Source organism: Netta rufina, assembly GCF_964035555.1.
Source record: "Netta rufina genome assembly, chromosome: 2".
Taxonomy (NCBI): Eukaryota; Metazoa; Chordata; class Aves; order Anseriformes; family Anatidae; genus Netta; species Netta rufina.
In genome coordinates, this window is record NC_140124.1 from 4,460,405 (window position 1) to 4,487,239 (window position 26,835).

The window sequence follows — 26,835 nt, forward strand, 5'->3', positions numbered from 1 at the left end:
TATGATTGGTAATATGCTTCATCATTCCAGTTATGCTTATGTCAGCCATGGTGAGACAAAATTTCCTTTCACCCTCATTGTGAGGGTTCTTTTGCCTGTTTCAAGCATCAGTTGCTGAGTGGACTAAAAGTATGTCCTCATTTAACTGGTCTAGCTGCTGAATGGTGGATGATCTTTCAACTGCTGGGCCAGGTCCATAGGTGATAATGATTCTGGAGCATAACAGGACCTGGAAGTGGGCTATTGAAGACCAAGCATGAACACCCAGTACTCTGACTTCACAGGAACCCTGTTAAGCTAACTCAGAGTGTATATTGTCCAACGGGCACTTGCCAGAGAATGGGGCCCTTCTTTCCAGTGGTTGAATGCTGCCCTTTGAGCAGGGATAAATCAGGGACATATGACTTGAATTTGTTTTATTAATTATCATTATTTATGTTAAGGGATCAATAGTGATCTTTCTAGTTTGCTGAACATAAAAAGAATCCTATTATTTTTGCTTTTGCAGTATAATAAAGCATTAAAATAATAATAATACTTTACTATTCAATGTTGATTTTCATGCATGCTTATTACTCTTTTTCAGGCAAAAATAAGGTAAGTGGGGGAAGAATGAGTTAGGTGACTTTTCATGCTGCACGTTTCCAATTCATATGGAGAGTTCACTAACACTAATTGCCTCCCTTACAAATCTCATAAGAATGCTCATAAATTTCACAGACACAATTCTCATCTTCAGAAAACATCAACCTTTCTAAAGCAAGCACCTTCAAAGGGCTCGATTTCAATGCTACAGGTGATCTTTTTCCACATCTGACTTCGGTGTGTACTTGCACAGTGGTAAAACTAAATCTACAGAAAAAAAATATTTATTACTGAAGTATTATTTCAATAATGATTCCATTATGATTGTACAGTATTTTACCATTCAGATTTTATTTGCTCATTGAAGTAGGATATCTTTTCCAATGAGTAAACCAAATGAAGCAGACAAACAGCCTATTGTTTGTTCTGACTTTTTTTTTTCCTCAATTGCAATGACCTTTACTGCCTTGAATCAATATTAAACAATGTTCCAACAATTTTAAGACTGAAGTGTTAATGATGTAAAAACAGATACCCTCATAATAATGTTTGGGTGATAAAGAACACCACAGACTCAGTTCACCTATTCCACCAGCATTAATAAAACAGCAGGTCAACCACATTACTATTAAATTTGCACTTATATTTACATTGCTGTTATATACAATAATATTTTGCATGTTATTAAGGGACATTGTGAAGTTAAAGTTACTTCCATGAATATGTACTTGATTTCCATCAGATTAAGATATACCCAAATAATGTTCACAACTTCTGATATTCAGAGTATGCATAACTTAATCACTATGCCCAGTCGGGCAGAAATTGAAGCTGTTTTTAGCCAGATACTTATAAACAGTAGTAGGAAACACTATTGCTACATGAGAATCCTAGATAATTTCTCTGCAGCTTTGAATACTTGTTGTTGTTGAAAAGGAAGTCTATCTGATGATGAGTTGGAGGGAAAAAGTACAAAATTAATGTAGAACAACAGTAAGAGATGTGGGTTCAATCCCAGAACTACCAAAACAAATAAAAGACTCCAGGAAAGCATTGTTTTTTGACTAAGGTCCATAGAAGAACATAGCAGTTGTGGCAAAGCATAAAGATCTCAAGGTGCCAACTAGTCCCCAGATCTTTTCTTTATCCTTGTCCCATTCTGCTGATTTTCTTGTATGTCCCATTAAATGAAGAAATGTTGAGAGTGATTCAACCCTTCTTTTAGACTTCAGGACTTTGCTATTCCTTCAGTCCATGTGGAGGTGTTTATAGTTCATTTCAATAAGACTACAACAACAAGTTTCAGGCCACTTATCTCCATCATTTATTTGTAGGCCCTCTAACTTAGGTTGGCCCCTATGCTTTGGCTCTCTGTAAAATCAAACAAGGAAGGGATGGGTATTATCAGAGATGTGGACACCCCTGTTCATCATCTATAAAAGGATTTGGCTGGACTTCTTTCCTAAGCATTTTCAGCCTATGAATCCAGACCCAAATATGGGTACTTAAAATCTAAAGGGATATGTGGACAATATTTGACTTGCCATTTTCTGTTTTGTCTGTTTGCAAAGAATGAAAAATTCTTTTAAACATGTGAGGTTTATTATTCTTATTGTCTTAAATAAAAATGCTGTGATTAGATTTTATTTGGAAGAATGTTGACAAGAAATCAATGCCAATACTTCAGCAACAGTGACCCTGAGAAAAAAGAAAATGGCCAGGAGGAGCACAATAGGACCTCATTAAACAAAATTTAATTTACAAGCTAGAAAAGGAGATTTAAAAAACAGGAATGAAGAACAAAGTTTTGAAATGCCCAATGTCTTTTCAGCTTTGTTTCAGTCAAACTTGTACATATCATGTGTGTTTGCACCCGGTAGCACTCACAGAAACATAAGAAGTGTTTGAAGAAGTGTTTGGACAATGCTCTAAGACATATGATCTGATTTTATTGGGTTGGGGACCCAGGACTTGGACTTGATGATCCTTGTGGATCCCTTCCAACTTGGATATTCTATGATTCTATGAAATATCCTACATGAATAGCAGGATCATTTGCAGAAATAAGGCATCTACGAGGCACAATCTTTACTACCCATTACTGAAAAGTAATTGGAAAATAAAACTAACCATCAGTTTCCATTTTGCAAACACATATTTTTGTTGATGGTTTCTTAAACAAGATGTTTAAAAACCCTCTTTCTAACCCTCTCCCTCCACAGCACCGCCAAAGACCTGGCTTGAAGCCAGTCCAACTGACTGAGAAAGGCGCCAGTTTAGCAGACGTATTTCCCAGTGCAGAAGGTTATAGGAAGGATGTTCCACAGGGCAAATAAACAGGTGAGGTTCCACAAGACAGAGCATGTGTGCTGAATTTAATAATTCAAGTAGGTCTTGTTATAGCACAGACTGTGCTGGTTTCATCAAAGGGCCCAAAGATAATATTTCCCATCTGTGGAATTTTAATGAATAAATTCTGTTCATTTATGCTTCCTTCTCTTTTTGAAAAGACATAGGAAAAATATGTAACTTCTTTGTCAACACTGATTTCTCTTCATTTTCAGAAATGCAAAAACTAAAAAGCAATGGTCTCTTTTGAAATGCCGACAGCTGACACAGAGACTTGGATGCTGACAAGAATAAGGGTTGTGTGAGTTTGGGAGGTCAGCTGGTAGGTAGGTGGCTTAAATAATACAGCAGGACTGTCTACAAGCAGGAGGGAATCAGTGAAGACTTAGAAATCGAGTCCCCTTTCAAAAGAGATGAGTAGCCATGAACACTTCCATTATATTTTTGTACAACAGTACATATTTAAAGTGCTTTCAAAAAGCATTTCAGAAGTATAGCTAAATTCATCAACCAGTATTGTATAAACTATGAAATCAGAGATTCAGAGCACCTGTACTCTAGGTTAACTACTAGCTTGTTGGATGACCTTCAGAAAAGCACTTTGCATTTTGCTCATCTGTCAGCCACCCTCTAAAATGGCAATGCAAAGCATGGATTTATTCATAAGGATCGGTACATAAATGCTAGATGTTATTATTAATATTAGTATCTTTTAAATTCTTCCTTTGAGAATGCACAGTTTTTCTCTTTTGTCACTGTTAGTCTGTTAAACCATCTGATATAAACACAAGGAACTTCTGTTTTCATCTGTTTCTACTTTTAAGTTCACAATAACTTTTGAGAATAACATTTCATCGTTGTAAGTTTTTTGATCTGCAATTTTAATGCGTCATTTAGGCCAAAGACTCTGACCGAAAAGAAGGGACTTTCTCTTAAGACTGCTATAATTGGTCCCATCCACTTCTGTGCCTCAACCCTTTCTCTGAGGTCTCATCCCTGCTGCAGAAACCACACAGCTTCTCTGAGACTACTACTGAAATGCTGCATGCTGCCAGCCAGAAAACAGAGGGAAACTTGCACCAATTTTATGTGGGTTGAGCAATTTTTGGAAATGTTTCATCACTTTAAACTGCATTAAGTAAATCCCAGGAAACCCAAAATCTTAATTTAGTCCTCTTGGTTAAATGTGTAGGATCAGATGGAACTCATATAGCTTGAATATGGGCTTGGCACAGACAGAAGAAATCCAAAGATGTATAACTTGCATATGGAAAAGTAACAGCACTGGACCTTTAATTTTTTGCCTTAAAATGTAGAAATTCACAATGAAACTAGATGTTTGCATATGAATTACATTGAATAAATCCATCTGTCATTTTCAAAAAACAAAAAAAAAGGCAACAATTACCTTACAAAAACTATACTGAGAATGATGATATGTCAGGACTAAGAGTGATGATTAGACTTTAACAATTTTAGACAAATTACTTGAAGCACACATTTTTCCAATCAGTAAAGATAACACATTCAGCATGATCCACTGAAAGAAATTATTGGATCAGCAACAGAGGGATTCTTCAGGCAATCTTGGGGGAAAAGGGGACAGATCATTTTGGTTTTATTTGCTACTGTTGAAGTTTGACAGAAGGATTAATTTCTCATGCTCTGTAGACACGCCAATGAAACCGGATTATATACAAATACTCCACATTTTAGACAATGGAGATAAAATGATACAGTGTGGATTTACTGCATCTAGTCTGATATCTTGCATATCTCTTCCTAAACGTTTTTGTAAGTAGGAAGAAGGCTACAGAAGACCAATAAAAATAAGCTTGGAGTTTATAACAGAACAAAAATAAGCTTTGTGCTTGTAACAGCTTTCAACAGCTTTGTGCTGTTGAAAAAGGGAAGAACTGTTACATCAGCTTGCAAATGTCAAGTTGATAGGGATTAATTGTTTAGGTGGCAGGTTAGAGTACAAATAAGAGTGTTAATCAGAGGAAACTAAGTAAGTGATCAGTCAAGTTTAATGTAAGAAAGAACATCCAAAGCACAAGATGTGTAGTAGATAACATCAAAATCTTTACATTTAGTGTTACAGGTACCTGCCAATCTCTTTTTAAACTTGCTTATATTTTAAAGTAGTCATGTGAGAAAAAAATATAAGATCATAGTTATATACATTACAATCAATTGATAAACGTCTATCTGAATAGAGAGGCAAGAACTTTATGGATACAGATTTTTAAGAGAGAGCCTACTTTACATCAGGACATAAAAATATCCTGCATTATCCCCTGAGAAATTGACTGAATGTGACCTAGAGGGAGTTGTCCAGCTCTAATGTCTATGATTCACAATATATCATGCTTAGGATCTTCTTATTTCTTGGGGGGGGGGGGGGGGGGGGGGGGGGGGGGGGGAAAGATAAATGACAGTTCCAGTTCTTTTCCATTCCTGGTTTCAGTTACCATCCTCATAGCCACAATGTAATTGGATGCTGGAGCTACTTACTTAAATGTGGAGAGGAAGAAAACAGTCAGTTTGAAAGACTTGCAGGCAAATTCTATTCTCAGTTCCAACACAGCATACTATCAGTGCCATTTATTTTCTCTAAATTGCTTTAAACTAGTAAGTTTGTAACAGAAAGCAGAATCTGTCCCCTCATGCTGAAGCCACAGTAGGGACTCCCCTGACCTGTGAACAAAATCCAACAGAAAGTTTTGTCCTAGTCCTTAGACGAGCATGCTCTGAGACGTATGAACTGAAATGCAGAGCAGATGTTCTTAAAAAAAAAAAAAAAAAAAAAAAAACACAGAGAGAGAGACAATTTTCATCAGATGCTTAAGTGGTGTAGAATCAAAACCAAAACAACAACAACAAAAACACAACGTGTACCAGGGCTTCTGTAACCAATTAAGAAAACAGATCACTGCTCCTGAGTCCAGCTCCCAAGCTGGAAGGAAAGGACATCCTCCATCATATAATTTGCAGAGTAAGTGGAAGACAGTGTCTGGTTCTCTGAGTAACTTTTTATTTTGTTTTTAGAGGGCAGATGAGAAAGAAATAGCTCTTACTTACACTGACCTCACTGACCATTTTGCTATTTAGAAGTCATTTTCCTCACTGGAGAATGGAAAAAATGCTATAGTAGTGTAAAACCTTTTTTTGAGGTTTTAAGTGTTACATTCTTTATATGAAAGGGCAGAGAGCTTGAAATAGAAAAAGAAGTTAAGATATTTTTAGTTCAGTTTACTCGGAATTAATCTGATTTAAATACACTGGTACTCTCTTGACTGAATTGAAACCTTATTATGATCTTGCGAATAATGTAAAGCATTGCATTAATTAACAATAATAAAAATTAGAATTCTAAGTAGTGAGAAAATGTAACTGACTTCAGCCATATGGGAAATAGTTAAAATCAAGCTTTGCTTTCAGTCACACAATAATATTAGATCAGTACAAACAAATTCTTTGCTAATCGTTTTCAAATTTGTATAGAGGCACTGACTGCAAATCCAGATGGGACCATTGCAATTATCTAATCTAGCATCTAACACAGGCAAGAGACTTTCAAATAATATCCCAGCATCAAACACAAGATTGCCTGTTTAAGATAGAACAAGTCTTTAGGAAAGACGTCTGTTGTGTTGATAACATCTGTTGATGGAGAATCAGGGAAATCCTTATGCAATTTTTTCCAGAGGTAAATTAATAGTTGTTACTTCTTTGAAAATTTTAATCTGTCTTTTAGTTTTCATGATAAATACAACTAAAATATTAATTTCAAAGCCATATTAAAGGGAACTTTACCATTTTATAGCCAGATTCATCAATTTTCTCTTATTATTATTGCTAATACAATATTATTAATTCCACCACAGCATGGAGCAGATGATGCAATCAGTCTGGCTCCACATCACATAGCAATTCATGGGAAACTGAGTATTTAAGGTGAGCTTCAGCTCCAGATCCAGTCACTTATATTTATATGACTAAAATATGTACTCACATGCGAGCTGGGTGTCTCATGTCCACTACTATCAGTGGAGATTTAATGAATACAACCAGGGGAACTTGTTCTGCAGACACCTACGCTTAGTCGGGTCAACAGCTTTTGGCTCCAGAGACTGCACTGACTAGGTCCTAGTTCACATGACGTACGTAGTAGTGTTAGTCTGTGAGCTGACTTCCATTCCAGGAGATCAGTTACAAAAACACAAGATTTAGATGCTCTAGATTACCCAAGTCATTTACAAAGGGTTGGCAGTTGTGACACTGACCTCCATCCAGAAGGAAAACCATGCTTTACCTTCGGACATCTGAATCCTCTGAGTGAACAATTGAATTAAGCCCGTAATTTCTTAGTTGCTATATTCACTCCAAGCCAATTTTAATTTTGTTAATTGTTTTCTTTTTAATTAAAATCAGAAGAATGCAAAACATACCTGGCAAACATCGTAGTGCTCAAAGAGAGACAGCAAACCAATATCACTGCGGCTTGTGATGCCTTTCAAGATCGTAATATTTCCATTTCCAGAATTCAGCTCTATCACATCATTGAAAACATTGGACACAGCTTTGCCAGTCAAAAGCAAGTTCACTAATTCCTGTTTATGACATTAAAAAAAAAAAAAAAAAAAAAAAAAGTTAACTGTACCAGACATTAGTACAAGCTTAATTCAGTGTTGATAAAGTTACACATAAAATCACAGAATGGGTTGGGTTGGAAGGGACTTCCAGGCTGCCCCCAACTCCATCCAGCCTGGCCTTGGTCACTGCCAGGGATGGGGCAGCCACAGCTCCTCTGGGTGGCCTGGACCAGGGCCTCATCAGTCTCAGAGTGAAGAATTTCCTCCTAACATCTAATCTAAATCTCTTCTCTTTTAGTTTGAAACCATTCCCCCAGTCCTATCACTAACTGACCATGTAAGAAGTTGCTCTTCATCTTTTTTATAAGCTCTTTTTAGGTAACAAAAGGCCACTATAGGGTGTTCTCAGACCATTCTCTTCTCCAGGCTGAACAATTACAGCTCTCTCAGCCTGTCTTTGTAGGAGAGGTGCATCCTCATGGCCTTCCTCTGGATGTGCTTCAACATATCCACATCCTTCTTGTTCTAGAGCTCCCAGGCCTGGATACAAGACTCCAAGTGGATCCTCACAAGAGCAGAGCACCTACCTCCCTCCACTTGCTACCCTCTCCTCTGGTGATGTAGCCCAGGATGCAGTGGCCCTTCTGGGCTGCAAGCACACACTGCTGGCTCATGACAAGCTTTTTTCCACCAAAACCCCCAAATCCTTCTCTGCAGAGCTGCTCTCAATGTGTTCTTCACCCCTTATGTACTCATGGCTGGGATCGCCCCAACCCAGGTGCAACACCTTGCACTTGGACTTGGACCTCATTAGGTTCACATGGGCCCACTTCTCAAGCTCATCCTGGTCCCTCTGGATGGCATCCCATCCAATTTGCAGATTAGTGTTTTTGTTTAACTTAAAACGTTATGGTGTCCCTTTTTCTGTACAATGAAAGTTACAGCATGAATGATATCAATTAAAAGCTCTACACTACTATCCCAATACTTCTGCATGTGCATAGTAATGTGTTTTGCACATTGGACAAGACTTGTTAAAAGATTTTCTTGCCAGGGTGTATGTGTGTGTGTATTTGCACACATGCATGTGCATGAAGCTCAAGGAACAATGACACCAAACATTTTGCATAGCATAAGAGCCAGAAAGGGTCAGCTAGGACATAACAGCAAATAACATATGTAGCAGCATATGTTAGTCTGCTGATATGTAGCAGCAGACTGTGGTACAGCAACGAATGAATGGTTAGCTTCAGCTAACCACTAATAAATAACACATGGCAAGAAACATGAAGGAAAATAAGAATATAGTTTCCAGAAGAAAAAAATAAAAATAAAATATTATGCCCTAAAACATGACTAACACTATTATTGTCAGTTTGGACTTGATGTTTGACTTTAGAAATAAAGTTATATCCCAATGTTTCTCCTGGAGGACTCCCCAAAGTTTACAGGTTTTTACTGATGCTTATGGGACTTCCAAGACCCCAAGTGATGTTCCACCACCTGTTTGAGGAATCACCATGTAACCACAGCATAAAAGTCTTGTATTGATAGTAAAAGAGAAGAACATGAAGCTTGCCTTTTTTCAGCCAGAATGGCAGTACATTTAATGGCTGTCACCATATTCAGACCACATTACTTATGCCCATGTCACAGTTTTCAGGTAATCCATGTCCCAGAATTTTGTGATCTACATTCCACCTTCAGTGTTTTCAACCAGATGGACACCTCTGCAGGCCTAGAGCCAGGCAGTAGGAGACATTTGGTACAGGGCATGAGCTAGAATTAGACTACATAAAGTTATGAGCCTAAGTGATAGACAGCAATTCAGAATCCTTATTTTCAAGAACCACGTGTCTATCGGATACAGCTATAATCAATGAGTCTCCAGTTTGAAGCACCAGTTAGCTTTAGTCAGCATCAGCTGTTGGCTGAGCAGGGCTCGTTTATGGAGGAGCTGTACAGTGGGACATGGAACCTTGATCACTCTTCTGAAATGCAGGAAGGAAACACAGGTTTCAGTTTCAGTGGCATTACAACATTGAAACCAACTAGGGATTTCAAAGGGGCAGATGAGGGGAGTAGAGGTAGATTCAGACCAGGAAAAAAAAAAAAAAAAAAAAAAAAAGCAGAGACTCTGAAAGCAAAAACAACAGTCTGCCAAAGTGAAGTGCAAGGATAAACAATAAAGACGAAGATGCTTAACATTCTGGGGAAATGCTAAAGAAATGCTATCTCTTCCCAGAAGTCAGTTCACAGCTCTCTGTGCAGAGTCATATGATATCTCCAAGACTTCATGTTTAACTTACCTGAGTACAATAGCCATGGCTGCCGATCAAACGGTTCGTAAGCACATCAAAATCATTGCGCACCCTGAAAAGAGTAGGGAATACTTAAGCCCAATTGCTTCTTTTCATTTGACTTAAAAATCTCTAAATCTTGTGGAAAAATGCTGTTTCCCAAGTATGAATAGAACTTTACATTTTGGAATTCTTTTAAGCTGAATTTTCACACAGGGAAAAAAGACTATCAACTAGACCTGTAGCAAGCAGAATTTAATTACAGCTAGACTGAGGAACACAGCTGTAGAGGAAAGGAGAAACCGTTCTTGCATAAGGTAGAACTTTAAAAGTCAGAACTACTGACCATTTGTCTTACAGAATGAGCTAGATAAAATGTTCTCACAGATACATGCATTTGTTATTCCTGTCATTAACTCTTGGGATATATCCACAGACTGAAGACAATATTATCTATGCTTTATATTCTCAATGAAAAGGCTCCAGGTGTACACTTATTATAATACTGCCACGTGGTTCCTTCTATTTCATGACACCAAAGTCCATGAAATTGCATCACTGATAATTATGGAGTACTATCTCTCAAAGCCAAGTTCCCTCTCCTATAACTCCTGGAATAATTCAGTTAGTGATCGGTTGGTGCCCTAAAACAAAATTTGAAGAAGGAAAGCAGAAAGAAAGAGAATGCTTTGTTTTGTGATAAAGCAACAGTTGAATTGATCTGGTTACACTAGAGCTACCTTGAATTTTTCTTTCAACATGGCATGCTCTGTTAAAAAATTAATTTTTTAAGTAAAAAGCCGGGATATCTCTGCATTTACTGTCTTCATCCCAAATATTACAAAATTATTTTTCACCTGGGATTTATGTGAGTGACAAAATTGGAATGTTATGTATAACTTTCAAGATCTCCAGCCCTAATGATCCTTAGAGTCATTAAAATTTGTCATAGCCATCAAATCACACCAATTCCCCTTTTATTTTTAATTTGAAAGATAATTTACAAGTTAGTCTCAATAATAAAAAAGTTTTATAATAGCATCTCTTGCTAGTGGGAAATCAAAGAAATGGCCACAGAAAGCATGCCTGTGATATGGAAAAGTCTCTCATGCAACATTGTGAGGAATAGATGGGATAATAATAATCTTTGGATTTCAGCCATTTTTTAGTTTGAGAAACAGTTTCATCTTGAAAATGCTGTTGCCTTGTTTGAAATGAGTAGACTATACAATATGCGTCAGTTAGGGACGATGGGACATACGAGAAAGACAATAGGAGGAAGTTCTAATTTCATCTGTAGGTACAAACAATATGGGAGCTGAGGTGTATCTCAGATTTTTAAGAAGAAACACATCTGCCTTTCAAATCATCTCTGCTGATGAGGAAACAAACATCAGGCATATAGCTAGAAGATTTACACCTATTCTAAATCATTTTAAGATTATTATCCATACCTCCCAAAGACTTACAAACTTCAATGCAGGTGTATTCATTGTGTTACAATAAAAGGCATCAGCTTTTCAGAAGTGGAAGTACCCTTTGTGTATTGTAAACACACCAGGTAACTACAACAATGTGTTTTGTTTTCTGCTGGACTGTGAAGAGATTCATTGATGACAAGCAAATATGAAGCATTTGTCCATTCTGGTATCTTGGCTACCAGGTGTGAAACCAAATACAGCAAATAAATTGTTACCACTAATTCTACTTTGTCCCTGCGTGGAAATTTCCATTTATCACTTTATAATCACATTGAAACAGAAAACCCCATTAATTTTAAGCCATGAGACTTTTAAGAATCCTGGTCATCCTCAGTACATAAGTCTAAGTGGAGTGAGGTACAAGTACGTTGACTGCTGGCTCATAATGGTGGTCATTGCCTCAACTGGTAATATTGTAGTCTTTGAAACTACTCAATTAGAAAACAGGATATGATTTTGAAAATGAAGAAATATATGAAATTGAACGTATGTAAGCACTGCCTTCAATAGGAAGATGTTCTTGAGCCAGTTCTTTAGCCAGTTCATAATCAAAAGAGTGATAATGAGATCTGCTAAATTTCAGATCAGTACATAAGATCTCACATGACATTCACCTTCTCAGATTAACATAATAATGGACATAAAGGCTTGCTTTCAACTTTTACTATGTTTCAGTTTTTGCCCTGACATTCCTTCAGCTGCTGAATTCTCCACTCAGTGGTGATTGAACTGTCCAGCTTTTCTGATGCATTGACAAAAATGTAGACATATTTTATATGTTTGTAGAACCTAAAAAACACGGCAGAACTAATCTCCATGTAGTTTAATTAATTTGGTACTTTTTTTTTTTTTTTTTTTAGACTCAAATAGTGAGATATTTACATCATAGGGCATAACTTTTTCATCATTCAGTTTGCAACCAGATTTTTTCTTTTTCAGTATGTATTCAATATATAATGTAATAACTATATAAATAATAAATAACTTTATAGTAATATAGTATAATGTGTTTTCTTATATAATATTTATATTTTCGCATTATTTTTATATAAAACTAGTGTGTGTTATTATGTGGCAAAGCCAAAAATGCATAGGTGGCTTTGGAGCCAGCAGCTGGGGAAATCTTATCATGACAGAAATCAATCAAAAACACTTAATCTGAAATGTATGTATTTTTTCATGGTTTCTAATGCTGATAGTTTTAGAATGCCTGATACAGTCTTTCCAAAAATACATGTATGATCATATATTGTAAATTTCATTTTCTTCATGTTCCTGTTGATGATTCTGTGTTAATATTCAGCCCCAATGAAACTGCTAATCAGAAGTTAAAAAATCACAGAAGAAAAAAAACACTGAAAGATTTTTTATAAAAACAAAAACAACACAAAATCAACTAATGTATTTACAGAGGGTTTAAAGTACTGGAGATGTATAGATGTTCTGAGTCAACCCTTCCGCAGGTCTGAACTGTGACATAACATGCTGACATCAAGGCAGCTGTGACAGTTCCTATTAGTCAGAAATTTGCCTCATGTTTTCAACACACTCATCCATTCTGGGATATACACATTAAAAAAAAATAAATAAAATTATTCTAAGAGCTTAGGACAGGTGAAGAAAAATAGCATACTTAGATGAAACTGTAAAAGCAGTATAAGCTTTAGCACTGATAGCATGTTGATAAAATAAATTATTGTGAATTGTAGCACTCTAGTGAAGTTTTAAAGTGTATATATACAAATCCAAAACATAAACATTTTGAGCACTGTAATCAGATGAACTTTTTCTAAATAACACCAAGTTAGATAAATAAAACATTTTAAAAATGCTTCATACACACTAATTTACAATGTATTTCCAGGAAAACCCTTGCCAAGTCTTTAATGGAGAACATCTGAACATTGCATATTAAATACAAAAGTCAGAGACAAACTTAACAGTAGGAAGAGTTCCAGCCTATCACTAAACGAGCTGGTTAATGCTAGTTATTTTAACTTAGATATCATTCAGATTGATAGCAACTTCAGAACACAGCAAAATGAAATAATATAAAACAAAAAAATGGTGCGTTTAAGTAAGTGTTAGCTGTTTTAAAGCCTTTAACTCTGTGGCAAAGCTGTAATTGAGAATTGGTGACCTCACTTTGTTCATGGCAACAGACAGCTATATTAACAAACACACAATTACAAGTCTACTCCCAAAATAGAATTTGGGTTGGGAGGGAGAAAAACTCCTCTTCAAGCACAAGGATTTCAAGTAATTACAATGGGGATGTGGAAAATGACAGGATGGGTGACTGGCTTATTGTGTAAATGTTCCTTTTTTTTTTTTTTTTTTTTTTTTTTTTTTTTTAATACTGGCACACTGCAAAGGTTATAAACGAATGCTTAAAAAAGAAGGGAAGAGCTGCTCTGTTAAAAATAAATAAATAAATTCTGTTTGGGATGCAAACCAATAAAAGCAAGGAAGTGGTTTCAATTCTTCATTTATCACTTTTTTCACATGCCTGATAATTTCACAAAGTTCTTGAAATGTACACGTACAATCATGCGCATTTAATTCATCAGCTCTGCTGCTACAGGGTGCTTACACCCTACAAGAAGTATTTATGTTTCAGAGGGATAGGTCTAATGCAGAAAGTGATTAAGCAATTGGCATATTCAACACATCATTCAATTTTTCAGAATAAATTATCTTTCTTATTGAATGCAACACGTCCCTCTGAGCTGAGCACATTATGGAAAGATCTTAAACTAGGATCTTTTTAACCATAGTGACCTTATATTTAGCAAATGGAGCTGAACAGTACATAGTATAAAAGGAGGCTCGCTGAAATTTGGCAAAAATGTGACCATATTTTCATTACTGCTCTACTTTTTAATAGAATCAGACTTCTATTTTGCCTCTTTGGAGACTTTTTTAAAAAATACACCTTATATCCCTAAAATCAAAAGTATTCATTTCTGAAAGGATTTAATTTCCTCCAGGAAAGGGAAAAAACAAGACTGGGAAGATGACAAAGCTAATTTGTCACTTAGGGATGGGCTATTTTTTTATATCTAAAGATGAACATGTCTTCAGCTAATCATTCTTGGCTTCTTTACATTTCAGTATGTGGAAAAAAAAAAAAAAAAAGTAGTAAATCCTGAAGTAATTTACAAGACCTTCTAAATAATGTTCAGAGCAGAGGAAGAAACTACTGGGAAATGTCTTTTCCATGTCTGACGAATGTGAAGAGAGCCTACCACGATTTGGGTATGACCATCTAATTGTTACATAATGAGGTCTGGAAAGATAAATCATACTCACGAATACGTCAGCATTGCAGACAGACTCAGTATATATTTTTGGTTTACAAGCTGAGAAATACAGTTGCTATAGAAATAACGTCTCATAGCTAGCTTTGACAAAACTGTCCTTGCTCAGACAAGCCAACTAAATTCAATGCATGAACAGCCACTTTCGAATAGTAAGTTTGATTCAGGTTTTAACTTGACAATGACAGGAATTGAACATTTTGATTCTTGAGTTTACTGGAAGCACGCAAAAGATGACTTCACAGACAGAATAGATGAGTTCATCTCATGGTAAGTTGAGCTTTACAAAGATAGAGTGAAACCAGAAAGAGTTCAGAGGGCCAGAAGAAACCCTGTCAAATGGACCAGCTTCCCTATGAGAAGTGACTGTACAGACCATATACAGACAACTTACAGCCATAGCTACAAAAGGACACAACTGATGTATTACAACAGAGGATCAAACATTTCTCAATGATAAAGAAATGAATAAAGAACGCGTGCTCAGCACTTTTCATAACATGAACTAGGTAACACTCTTTAGACTTAACAGGCAAGCTGTTCAAGCTAAAAAAAGGAAAAACTCTATCACACAGCACATAACTACATTGGGGAACTCATTGCCACAGGATGTTCTGGAGGCCAAAAGAATAAAAGGGTTCAAAAAGGGTTTAGACAAATTCATGGAGGATAGGTTCATCAAGGGCTAATAAACTCGATGGTCCGGATACAACTGCCAGCTTAGGAAGTCTCTGAATTACTGACTATCGGAAACATGGAGAAAATACCAGCACAATAATTGCACTATATTCACCCCGTTTCTTATGCAGTTTCCTTCAGCAGCTACAGCTTTCCACTATCAAAGACAGACTACTAGGCTGGATGGACTTTTGCTTTAATCCTAAATGGACAGTCTTATTAAATCCACATATCCCAGATAATTGTCAGATTGATACTCTGCATTTACATAAGCCATGATGTAGACTATAGCCTGGGATAATGTTGAGCTGCAGACACAGGAAAAAGAAGATGACATGCTCTGACTGGTAAACTCTGGTCATCTTATATCTCCTTCACAGATAACCACATTTCTTAGTTCCTTCTTGGTTTCTCATACTTTTTGCAGTGGTAGCTTAGGAACCCAAAATCTAATCATAGTTTGACTAGGTTTATTGAGTCACAGACTAAGTTTACTGATGCATTTTCATTTTGTGCAAATATTGTTCTTTAAATTAAATAACTCTTCTCAGTCCTTCTTGTTTCCTTAGGCACACTTCCCTCCTATGTTGTAGAATATATTCATGTCCTGTCTCAATTTATTTTATTTTATTTTATTTTATTTGGTTAGAAAAGATAAACACTTTTTTTTGTGTCCTTTTATAAGACAAATTTCTCATTACCCTGGTCTTCTCTTCACCAACGCTTCTTCCAGCTTTAATGGGTGAGCCAATGGGTAACACAGTATTTCAATGAGGATATATCAGTACCTTGCACTATTCTGCAGTATTTCTTCACCTCCTCAAACTATTTACTGTAATACATCCTAAGAGCAGATCCAATGCTATTTTATATTGCTGGCTCAAAGACATCCTGTGCTTTTCTCAACTCTTTACCCTTCCATTTATAACTCATGGACTGTAACAGCACAGCAGTGAGTACTCTCTGTTTGCATGACCCTGTAGTTTCTGCAGTTAAAACAAATTCTTTTTTTATTGCCCTCAGCATGAAGCAAAGCCAATTCTCTGTACAGTATGATTCCTTTTCTGTATTGACAATGCCTTTCATTTTTGATTCATTAGTACATTTCATTAGCGCACCACTCCCTTCTCAACATAACTGAAGGGAATATTAAGAAGGATTAATCTCAGAGTAATCTCAGATTAATCACTGATCAACTTTATCAGTAACCTTCTCCTTGCTGATAACTCTTCTGAGCACCTTTCTTTATCACCCATACAATTTTTAAAAGATCTCTTATCTTCACATTAGTAAATGAATTCTCAGGTGGCGTGAAATCAAGTGCAAAAACATCTTATTATCTCACCCTTAACTAATTTTATTCTGACGTTATTAGTTGTTGTTGTGTTTTGTTTGTTTTTGTTTATTTTTTCCAGTTTAACTAACAATTCTCTGTTTGATTCTATAATTGCATGCTTACTGAAGTTCAGATAGAATTCATTTATTTAATTTCCCATTTTAAAAAATCTGTTCTTTATCAAAGTAGAATATTAGTTCAGTCTTGTATAACCTATCTTCATTAAAAACAGACTGCATTCTCCACCATTTTCTATTTACCTTTGCAGTTAGTTACTCTCTTTTCAGAATTTTGCTTATATCTTTTCAACATGCTGAGTTAAGGACCAGGTTGCTTGGTTTGATTTTCCATCTTTCTTAAATGTAGGCATTGTTTGTTACTACAGTTATATGGTGACCTCTACTGTGAAAAAAAGACATTAAGCATCTTTGTCATTGTATATGTTAAGTGTTAGTTTTGCCAGTATTTGGAGATGCATAGTATTCACTTCTCCAAATTTACTGCACCAGAGATACAAGGTAACTGCCTGTTTTAATGGGCCAAGCCATATAGTCTGACAGAGTAAGTAAGCTTCCAGGATCAAGCCCATTCATAAAGTCTGACAAAGCAAGAGATAGCTCAGAAAATCTTGCATTAGTTTAGAAGTGAGACCTAGGCAAAAAGACTTTTTTAACTTCTGTTCCACCTCCTACGTAATTAATACCATTTTTATGCATCGATTCCAATTAGTCATTCTGACCATTCCCTATATCATTCTCCTTAATGAAATTTAAAACAGAATATCCATTTGGATGTGGGGCATTCCTTATATTATTCCTAATGTCAGCCACATTCACCCAAAACTAAAACTTCACACTTTCCTGGTATCTTCTTATTGATGTTATAAGGGAATTGCTTGTTAATTTCCTTTACAAGTTTTGGGTCTGACCTTGTCTGAATCACATTATTCACCAAAATTCAGACTAACATTGCTAGAGCTATTTGTTGTTCGCCACACTTTTTTTCATTCATTTTAATTTTCTTTATTGTTCAGAAGATTCTCCAGAAAATGAGCTAAATTTTCTTCTCTTCAGTCATGTTCCTCAGCTTTATGATTTATCCTGATTAGTTCTAGAAGGAACTAGATGTAGCAGGGGAAACAGTATTGATTTTCCCCCTGTTGCCATGTGAAACCTTTCTGTAGCAAACATCCTACCTCCCTTCACACTGTCCAATTCACAGTTCTATGGACCTATGCTGGTTACAGGCTTCCTGAATTTTATTAACAGGGAGACAAGGGTCACATGATGCTCTATTATTTGTGTAAATACTAGCTCTCCTTCTTTCTCTTCTTTCTTCTTTCTTCTCTTTCTTTCTCAATATATCAATCTCTTACCTAGTGAGATGTCAAACGGAAAGAATGCAACAACCCAGGACATCCTCTTTGTTTCCTTGATTCTCCCCCATTTGGCTGTGTTTGGTTTCATTTTTTTCTATTTCCTTATCACTAGCTTTTCTTCTTTGTTCTTCAGTTCAGCAAACTTCTTTACATCTGATGCAATTCTTCCTCTTCTTGCCTTTGTGGTCATGTTTCCCCTTGGGTCCCATTCTGTATCTAACAGGCTCTATAGCTTGCTTATCTCTAGATCTTATTGACAGATGCATATGTTGGTGTTGAGTCACACCCTATTCTCTTTTATCTTGTCTTCAAAATCCCATTCTACCATCATCTCTAGGTTTATTCTTTAGTCCACAGATCATCTCTTCCTCAAGTGTTGTAAGGTGACAGTTCAACAGTTCATAAATCAATACATTCCACGGCTTATCCAAGTTTGAGAGAATAAAAATCATAGCTTCAGATCTGTCTCTCACCCTCCTTTGAATGTTATTGAGGCTGTCTCAGTTACTACCCCTGACTTCTTGTTTTTCTTTGAAGGAGAAATATTAACTTCTTACAAGCAAACTCCCTTGTTTACTGCCTCTTAGCAGCTGAAGCTGCAATCTGTGCTTCATTAAGATTCCACTTAATAAAAGCAATGCCTGTCCAGTGATCACTCAGCTAGAAGGGCCTCTGTCCAATTCATACAACAGAGCACCAAAGACATGAAAGATCCTGAGGACTGCATGCAACCTATCAAGCAGCAGGTATAGAAATTCACTTACCCAAACAAACAAGGACTCGATTCTTCCCTACCAAGGTCTGGATCTCACACAAACTCTCCCATTTATTGTCCTCTCACTGCTCTTGGTAAATCTAATCTTGTGCTTCCTCCATGTTGTAAAGTCACAAACGGGTCTTAGAGAGATCCGAGACTCCCAAATATGGATTAGTCTGTTAGGTCTAGTTGCTTGTTTTTTTGCACTGTAACATAATTAGCAGCTGTTTCCCCTTAAAAATAACTGCTTCCCTATCTTTTTAAAACACCAAAAGACTAAATGGTAAAATACATGATTACATGTATTTATATTAGAGAGCTGTAAACACTGAGTGAAAACTGGTCACACACGTAATTTCCCCTTGCTGATGGTCTTCCAGGCGTTCTCAAGTGGGGGGAAACTGATTATGAAAAGCCATTTTCCCAGAAAACTGGCTAATAATAAAAAGCATATTTCCATCAATAATTGAGTATGCCTCATGTGACTGTATATTTTATGTGAACTTGCAATTGCTTTTGCCATTGGACAAGCCACATGATCGTTTCACATAAAGGTTTTTTTCACCAGCCAAACAACATGAGGAGACTTTAAAATGAGAATAAGTGCACTTTAGGGGAACTCTAAATTAGCAAATGGCTCTGTGACAGGAAAAGGTGTCAGTTAAAGAAAATGGATTGAGGGTGGAGGACCCATTGTTCCACCCACGATTCATGCACCAACACAATACCACTTTCTTTTTAATGTCCTATGTGATTGAAAGAGGTTAAATGTAAAGTAACATGTCAGAATCCAGGTTATTTCACAGTAAATGATATAGCTGGGAAAGATACAGAAAAAAAAAAAAAAAAGGTTTGATAAAGATTACTACAGTGATGCTTATCTGATGTTATACCTTTCTTGATAAAAAGTTATCTTACTGAGTAAAGACCATCTTACTCTTGGGCCCCTGTCTTTCTCTCTGACAAAGGGCTTCTGATCTTTATTACAGAACATTGCTGTACTATAAATAAGTAGTGTAAATATGTAACAGTACATCTCACAGTGAAATGCTGTCCTACAGAGATAGAACAGGTCAAGACAGAACGGTCATATTGTACCAAAGCAGGAAGATTCTTGGCATATGTCTTGCAACCAAATAGTTACAGAACTACTTTGTTCATCAACCAAGTTGATGAACAAATATACATGAGCACAGTACATGGCATAATAATGACAACAGTGCAAAATTCTTCCGAGATCCTCTGAAGACCTAAAAATCAGTTTCCCCAGATGAACAACATACTCATTTAGGAAGGTATACTTTGGTTTATACATGCTGGTTCTGCAAATGCTGAATCTAGATCCTTTGAATAGCCAGAGAGGGATTGTAGCCACTGGTCCTTTAGCCTGTCTGATTAGGCTTTCCTTTCATGTGAAGTCTAAACAAGTCAAAATTTCTCTCCCCTATAACATGTCTAGTGCAGCTTTGCTTCAATTATTATGGAAAGGATATATTTTTTTTTTTTGCAATGGAATATGTCTACTGAGCAGCCATCAACATGATTTGTGGCATTTATTACATGGAAGGATTAGAAAGAAAAAGTACAGAAAAATGGTACCTGTCCTGGTTTCAGTTAGAACAGAATTAATTTTCTTCCTAGTAGCTGGAGAATGCTATGTTTTGGCTTAGGATGAGAAGAGTGCTGATAAAACACCGATGTTTTAATTGTTGCAGAGCAGTGCTTATACTAAGCCAAGGACATCTCAGCTTCTTGCTCTGTCCTGCCAACGGGCAGGCTGAGGGTGCAGCAAGAGCTGGGAGGGGACAGACCCAGGACAGGTGACCCAAACTAGCCAAAGGGGTATTCCATACCATCTGATGTCATGCTAAACAATATATAGGGGTGGCTAGCCGGGGGGAGGGGGCCGGACTGCTCGGGGTTAGGCTGGGCATCGGTCAGCGGGTGGTGAGCAATTGCATTGTGCATCACTTGTTTGTACACATTATTATTAGTAGTACTATTATCATTATTATTATTGTTGTTATTATTATTATTGTTATTATTATTTTCCTGTCTTATTAAACTGTCTTTATCTCAACTCATGGGTTTCACTTTACGTTTCTCTCCCCCATCCCAGAGAGGGAGGGGGGAGGGTGAGCGAACGGCTGTGTGGTGTTTAGCTGCCGGTCGGGTTAAACCACGACAGTACCAGAGGAATGAAGGCTAAATGCTCAATACAGAATCTACCCTTACCTGTATGATTCCCCTTAGGAAAAACAAAACAAAACAAAAAAAACAACAACAACAACAACAAAAATACTGTTAGATGGTGGAAGATTTCAGAAAACTAAGTTAGATTTCTAAATTACTAGTAACTAAGAACAGACTTAGTAGGTGTGATGAGGCCTCAATTCATAAGGAATCAAACCATTATCCCATTTAATAAAAAGGCATTAGCTTTTTATTAGCCCACAACACCAAAACCTTCTAAGCTCACAAAGGGAAAACAACACAAATCATTTTGAAAGGGGTCTGTACACTTTTCTGGAAGAGAAAAGGCTACAGCAGGGGATCACATTAAAGAAAAATGTGTGGACTCATGTTTTACTAAGCTTATTAGCAAGTGGCCTGCTTAATGAAGTGCACAGCCTCCTCTTGACTTATAAAACTTTTTTTTTTTTTTTTTTAAACAGATAGTGCCATTGTTTTCTGAATTCTCACAAAAACACTTCAGAGAAAAAAGTGAAGAGAGCCAAATGACCAGTGCTGACTGCAGCATTACACTTGCAGTCTGTTATCATTAAGTGATAAGGTATCTGTGCACGACTCAACTAAAGAGACCTGCAAACAGTGCTGATTTGATTGTACCGGTCACTGGTCAGCATATTTGTGAGTAAAACAGTGAGTCTGTCTTTCAGATGAAGCTCTCTTTAGTGTCTGCAGGTAGCTTGCAAATGGCAATATACTGCTTTTCTACAAAGGAATTTGACGTAAGGCATTTTCTTAGCTCTAATAGCTTCTAGTAATGATGGTTTTATTCAATAAAGTTATTACACAGATTAAGAAAAATATAGCAATGAAAACAGTGGGTCTGGTTGGCAAGAGGAAGAAATTTAAAAGCTTTTAGTGCTAGATGTGATGAGATGGTCCACACGGGAGCTCACAGCCTGCTTTTTAGCTTGGTCTCTCCCAGGTATATGGAAAACATCTCTTGGCTGTTAACAACATGAAGATTTTAGTACGTAGTTTGCACATTCAGGAAGATCAGTCCCCTGAGCAACTGTAACACGTCCACTATTTTTTAATTTTTCATTGGTTGTAAAAAAAAAAAAAAAAAAGAAAGAAAAAAAAAGTTACAATTGTTAGTGACTAGCATTCCTTCCTGTACCAGAAGCAACAGCACGTTCTGAGCAACTTCCTCAGGAATTCTCACTCCTCTTTGGCCATTTGTTATCAGTTCTACCAGTGATGATCATTAGCGTATGAAGTATGATAAACTCATTAGCAAAATCTACAAAGCAGTGTGAAACTCCGCATTTCCTGGCTGTGTGGGCCCATTAAATAAAAATACTTAGGGTTTTGGGGATTTAGGGTAATAGACCTAGCTGCAATCTGCAATTTCTGTTTACAAGAAAAACGTGGTAACAACATAAAAATCACGGAGCCAGACCAAAGTCAGACTAGACCAGCACCCAGCCAGCAGCAGCAGTAGCAAACATCAAGGCACAACAAAAAGTTGGGCCACATGGAGGCTACATTCAGGCAGGTGGGTTTAAAATAACTGAAGCATGCACTTTCCAGTAAATTTATGTGACTTTCTTGATACTTCTGGCCTTCTCATCTCCCAGTACCAAAAGTTTCTTATGCTACAGATGAAAAAGTAGCATTTTTTTTTAAGGTTTTTAAATCTGAGGCTTGATAATTTCCCTGACAATCATGTTTTTAAACTGTGTGAAACAACATATAATCATTCCATATTAAACCTTGTCATGGATTTCCACATTTTTATCATATCCAAGTCAATGCTGAAGATGAAAGATTTAATCTGCTCTCACAGAAAGTATTCCACACTAAAGGGAAAACTTCTAGCTTTTGTCTTCCAGTGTGTTTGGGTTCTATTGTGTCTTTACTGACCTTGGGAGACAAGACCACATAGAAGATACAGACAGGAGAAGGTCATGTATTTATGCAAAACGCTATCACCATTCTCTTATCACCGTAATTCCCAACACATTATTTCATTTTGGCTATCATAGAAAATTGGGCTGACATATTCAGAGAACTACTAGTAATGGTGCCAGAATTTCTCTCCTTTTACATAATAAACTTTTCAAAGCTCTTCGCTAGCTTAGTATCTTTGAGACTGTTTTTTCATTATGTATAATTCTTAGCAATATTAACATGTCACCTCCCATTTTATTGACCAGTCACTATAAGACAGAATTATTTGACTACATGTTGTATACAGTGTAGAGCCTCTTCATAAGTATATCTTTATATACAGGGGAGATAAGGGCATTTCAGAAGATGATTTATCTCATTCTAAGGTTGATATTTGATATGTCAAATGAATCATGACCTTTTTCTCTTTTTATAAGCATAAACAGAGCCTAGATGGAAATATCTCCATAGAATGTAAATAAAGATAAGATACAACATTATCCTCAAAATAGTAAAAATCTAAGAAATAGGAGTCTAAACTAGTCATTCCCTCTCCAAACTCAATGGAAAAAAAATAGGCACTGCCTATCAGCAATTCTCCCCATGTTTCTTGATATCTTTGGATGGGATGACTCTCTTAGAGAACGTTCTCTCTTCTCACTGATTACAGAGGGAGCTGGGAGGACTGGGCATAATTTTAGAAGGCTAAACCTAAGATGACATTCTTCCATTGCTGGCAGGATTGAGATCCTTCTGAATGGCCAGAAGTTAGTCAGAGAATAAAGAAGGTACAAATGGGTCTTTATCCTTATGAACACCACCAACTATCGCAGCTATCATTCCCAATTATTTGGCAGGATCACAACAGCATGAGGTCTTCCATCTGTACAGGTGTGGAAAGCATCTGCCTGAAGATCTGACTGCTCTAAGGCAGTCTGTATCCTTCATTTAATAAACCTCACCATTTAGTCTACATTCAGTGTTCTGTCTTTTAACCACTAATGAATGCTTCCCCACTATACAAAAGAATGTGTTATTATTTTATTCTAATTATGTCAGGAATTGCAAACTTAAGTAAATATTCATGAAACAGAAAATATTGGGAAGAATATTTCTGACAGAGAGAAACATTTCATCACTTATTAATCAGAATGTCAATGTTATATTTGTTAAATCAAATGTAAATGCTTTGTTTCCTTTTAGTTGGACGTACCTTTACATCTTACACAATTCTGTTTTATGATAACCATGGTGCAAGACTATTCTATCCTTAGGCTACAACTATCTTACAAAAAATATCAATTAATTATAAAAGAGAGATTTACCTATTTTTACCTCCTGACAGTCAACATTGTGGTCACAAACTAAAACATTTTAACATGATTTGAGAAATTAAAATATGCTGTTTTCTTAAAAAAAATTAGATAATTTATTTAGCTTTTTCAATAGAATATGCACACAAACCAGGACAATTGAAACTTGGCATTTTCAGTTTTATGTAGAAACTGATTTTCTCTTAAAAGACGGAGGTGAAAAAAGTGTCTTGGAAGGTCTACTGCTGGATAAAAATTCCATTACGTAAAAAACTTCTCATTTGTCTTCAAATATTCATCCAGAACTATGCCAGTTATGTAAATAATGACTTATAATGCCTGTAACACCCACTAAATGGTACATATTTCTTGATGATATGAGCAGCGAGTTATTTGTCTTGATATTTGTAATATCCTAAGAGAAGTACTTTGACATAGCCATTCGAATCTATTACTGAAAATTACATAAGTGAAATTTAGTTTGCACTTCTAAAACAAATCTTATGCAAAGTTTGCAAACACATTCCACTGTATCTAGTGACACAGAAAAATTCTTGTTTCTTATAAACAAAAGATAGGTACCTATGCAATGTATTACACTGTACCAAGCTAGAAGAGTAATGGTACTTTAAGATGAAGTTCTGTGAAAAAGTCATGATTCTTGCTCAGAAAATAACTACATTTTATAAACAATTCTGCCATTTTGAACTAGACTTGTAAAACTATTTAGATATCAAAAAATACAGATAGATGCTGTGAGGAATTTTTATCTTCAGTTTAGACCTGAAGTGCAATCACAGATAATTGACTGGCCTTGTCATAACATACTGTTAAAAATCGAGAAGAAAAAATAGTTTTTTTGTTTAAATTATTAAAGAATGTTTACCATTTTACAGCAAGCAAAGTAATGCAATCAATAGGAATTAGGAACACTGCTGTCTTTGATAATTCTACTAAGTGACAAGTATATTACCACTTGCTCAAATACCTTTAATAATGTAGACCTTTCTGCCTTAACTAGCTCAGAAAAAAATGAGAACGACATATGCTACAACATTATCATGTCATTCATGTCAGAGTGCAAAAGGGGAGATAAGCCAATGGTCTGTAGTGTTATTGTAAGCAAAACAAAAGAGGAAATGACAACAAAACCAAAAAATAATATATCTGTAAATGCTTTCAGGAAGTTCAGTGGGTGAGCAATTGAATGAACAAAATCAAATCAAAATCTGGACTAAGTCATTATTTCTTTTCTAGACAATGTAGAGATGCAAGAAATAAAAGCACCATTCAACTTATACAAATCAAACCCGTGCTGCTTTCAAGTGCAGCTGCTCTTTTCATGTCAGTTGTTATTGTAAGTTGTCAAGGAACATTTTTCACTTGCAGATAATTCTAGGAGATTATTACAGAAGTAGAATTTGACAAAATGAAAAAAGCTGTCATATTCTGAGCCACACTTACCTTGTGTTTATGTTCCTGTGTTCTTAACTCCATCCATATTGGTGACCCACAACTAAGTATCTATTTAAAGGTTGATCTCAAGCTCACAACAACAACAATGAAAGACAAGATTAAATGTGTAAATCTAAGTAGCAATATCCCTATATTTAACAGAGTAAGCATCAAGACAGATTAAAAAAGCCAGCAACTTCAGTACATCATGGCTGCTTTTTCGCTTTGCACACCTTGGTTGCTTTGCAGTTTATGCAAATGGATATAAAGACACTCACAGATTGATAGATCTTGATAAGATGACAGACACAGTCAGAAGAATGCACCCACAGGGGCCAATTTCAAACTGAAAAAGAAAAGAACTGTATTTACGTTGTTGTACATGTTTTTAAGCCCAATCCTAAGGAAATGTAAGCCAAACAAAGCAGAAAGAACTGTTCGCATTTATGTTAAAACAGACTTTTTCACTCTATTTGTTAAAATGTGAAGCATGTTTTTGAAACTACATTCAAAAGACATCATATCAGACTGATAAATATGGACAGAAAGACTAGCAGCTGAATACATAGTACCTGGTGAATATTCTGCTGAAGAAGTACAATCAGATCTTCATATCTTGTGGAACTATGCAGTATTAGCTGGGAAGAAATATAAGGAAAAAAAATAAAAATGAAACAATAACAATTCCTTTTTAAAACATAAAATTACATGAACATAGGGAAAACTTTAAATCTGAGTGGTTGGATTTCAACTAATATAAAATGGTTTAAAGATCTAATGAAATCTATCTCTTGATAAAAAATTGTATCTCAGCAATTCATATATTCTGAATTTATAGATGCTGCTTCTTACAGCTTTTAAGTTCATTGTGCAGCTAGCTTGCTTCACTTTTAATAGTTTATGCAAAACAACTCTTAGAACCTCAGAATAATGAAGCTTCAGAAGACACAAAAGCAGCAAGTAGCTCAGGAGCTTGTACCCATGCGGTGAGCTGTCTATAGCAGGTCTCATCAGAGCACTTCTTATTATACTTGGAGAATAGTCTCAAAAATATTCCTTTCTAACATGAAGTTCAGAGGACTTCACAGGTCCAGCCACTTACTTTCAAACTGTTTCTTTGTCTTTGTATCCTAACAGCAGTT

At 36.1% G+C, this 26,835-nt stretch overlaps 1 protein-coding gene across 1 annotated transcript in view; it reads right to left on the minus strand.

The window, feature by feature from the left end:
• Positions 1-26,835, minus strand: part of MINDY4 (MINDY lysine 48 deubiquitinase 4) — a gene marked incomplete at its 5' end in the record, with an annotated part of 80,298 nt that overhangs the window by 16,757 nt on the left and 36,706 nt on the right. The window contains 4 exons of the mRNA XM_084306846.1: positions 7,389-7,550; positions 9,842-9,905; positions 25,972-26,039; positions 26,266-26,331. Of these exons, the coding sequence (XP_084162972.1) occupies positions 7,389-7,550; positions 9,842-9,905; positions 25,972-26,039; positions 26,266-26,331 (360 nt within the window). The remainder of the gene's footprint in view (positions 1-7,388; positions 7,551-9,841; positions 9,906-25,971; positions 26,040-26,265; positions 26,332-26,835) is intronic.